This window comes from Cyprinodon variegatus, unplaced genomic scaffold (genome assembly GCF_000732505.1).
Source record: "Cyprinodon variegatus isolate N-32 unplaced genomic scaffold, C_variegatus-1.0 Scaffold3314, whole genome shotgun sequence".
NCBI lineage: Eukaryota > Metazoa > Chordata > Actinopteri > Cyprinodontiformes > Cyprinodontidae > Cyprinodon > Cyprinodon variegatus.
Genome location: NW_015153767.1, coordinates 1 through 1,445, shown reverse-complemented (window position 1 = coordinate 1,445; position 1,445 = coordinate 1). Strand labels below are relative to the sequence as shown.

Here is a 1,445-nt window from a genome sequence, read left to right as displayed (position 1 = left end):
TTACTTACTTTACATCTGGCATGCTGTGTGCAGTCCATGTCCGGCCCTTAGCTGGGTCCAGAACCGAGGTTAAAATAAAGCCAATATCTCAATACTTTTGGAGACTGAAGCTCATTTACTCTGGAAATAGAAAGAATGCCACATGCATGGCTTTTCCTTTCCAGTATACCTTTAGTTAGTCTGTGGAAAAAGTTTTTAAATGTGTTTAAAATCAATATGTTCAACCTAGTTTTGAATAGTTGCTCTTTTTAAACCTCGTTTCTATATGATAGAGTAACTTTACATGTACAGAAGCCCTTTCTCTAAGATTCCCAAGCTCATGATTGCTTCCCTCCAGGTCTGATTCATGGCAGCTGGTCCAGTCCGAGTGTCTCCCGTCCTCCATAAACAATGCAGGCTGCTCCCCCTTCCAGTTTCATGAATCCACAATCTACAGTCCAGTGAACAGCTCAACATGGACACGGGTCACGGTCCAGCTGCCAGACCACGTCTCCTCAGGGTAAAGAGACGAGAACAACTATTTCACAGGTTGGCCGTTTGATATACATTGCATCAGCGTAAAGGATTTGAAAGTTGTTTCATGTTGCAGAGCTACCCAGTTCCGCTGGATTCAGAAGGAAGGAACGGGAGAGAGGCATAGCTGGGGAGTGGATAATGTTTACATCGGAGAGGCATGCCCAGGGCTCTGTAGTGGCCATGGATACTGCACAAGTGGATTGGTCTGCATCTGTGATGAGGGATACCACGGTGAGTAAAAAAAAAAACGGTATACTGGAAAAAAAATTTCTTTTACCGTAAGGATCCCTGTTTAGTTTGTAGAAATCTTATTCTCAAACATTTCTTATACATCCGCTTTCATCTGTTTAATCAACAGGTGATGACTGCTCCCTCTCAAGCACAGAGCTGCCAAGCTCCATCAAAGATAACTTTGAATCTGGTGCGGTGTCTCCAGAGAGTTGGCAGCTTATCGACGGCGGTGGAGTGGGCAGCGGCTGTGGGCAGCTGTCCCCTCATGCTCACGGAGACTCGCTCTACTTTAGTGGCTGTAAGCTGAGGCAGGCAGTTACCAAACCGCTGGACCTCACTAGAGCCAGGTACAGGTACTACCAAACATTAATAAGCAAATCATTAGAAAAAACTAAATGTTTTCTAGATTATTTTATATGTTATCCTTCAAACAGATCAGGTATCTCCACGCCAACATTTCTTTTCTGTAAGCCATTCTCTTTTTTTGTCTCCAGTAAGATCATGTTTGTGCTGCAAATCGGCAGCGTGGCACAAACAGACAGCTGCAACGTAGCGCTGGATCAGGCCGACACAATGGACCGGGCCGTGCTGCTGCAGTACAGTGTCAACAATGGAGTCAGCTGGCATGTTATTGCCCAGCATCAGCCCAAAGACTTCATAAAAGCCCAGAGAGTTTCCTACAACATTCCACTGTGAGT

General features: G+C 45.1%; 1 protein-coding gene across 1 annotated transcript; it reads left to right on the top strand.

Moving 5' to 3' along the window:
* Window positions 1-337: 337 nt before the first annotated feature.
* LOC107081189 (reelin-like) lies at window positions 338-1,443 on the top strand (the record flags this gene model as incomplete). The annotated part of the gene is made up of 4 exons (XM_015369388.1): window positions 338-499; window positions 590-747; window positions 875-1,094; window positions 1,242-1,443. Coding segments are annotated over 4 exons (742 nt in total), but the record flags the coding sequence as incomplete, so codon positions are not given.
* Between the last annotated feature and the right edge of the window lie 2 nt (window positions 1,444-1,445).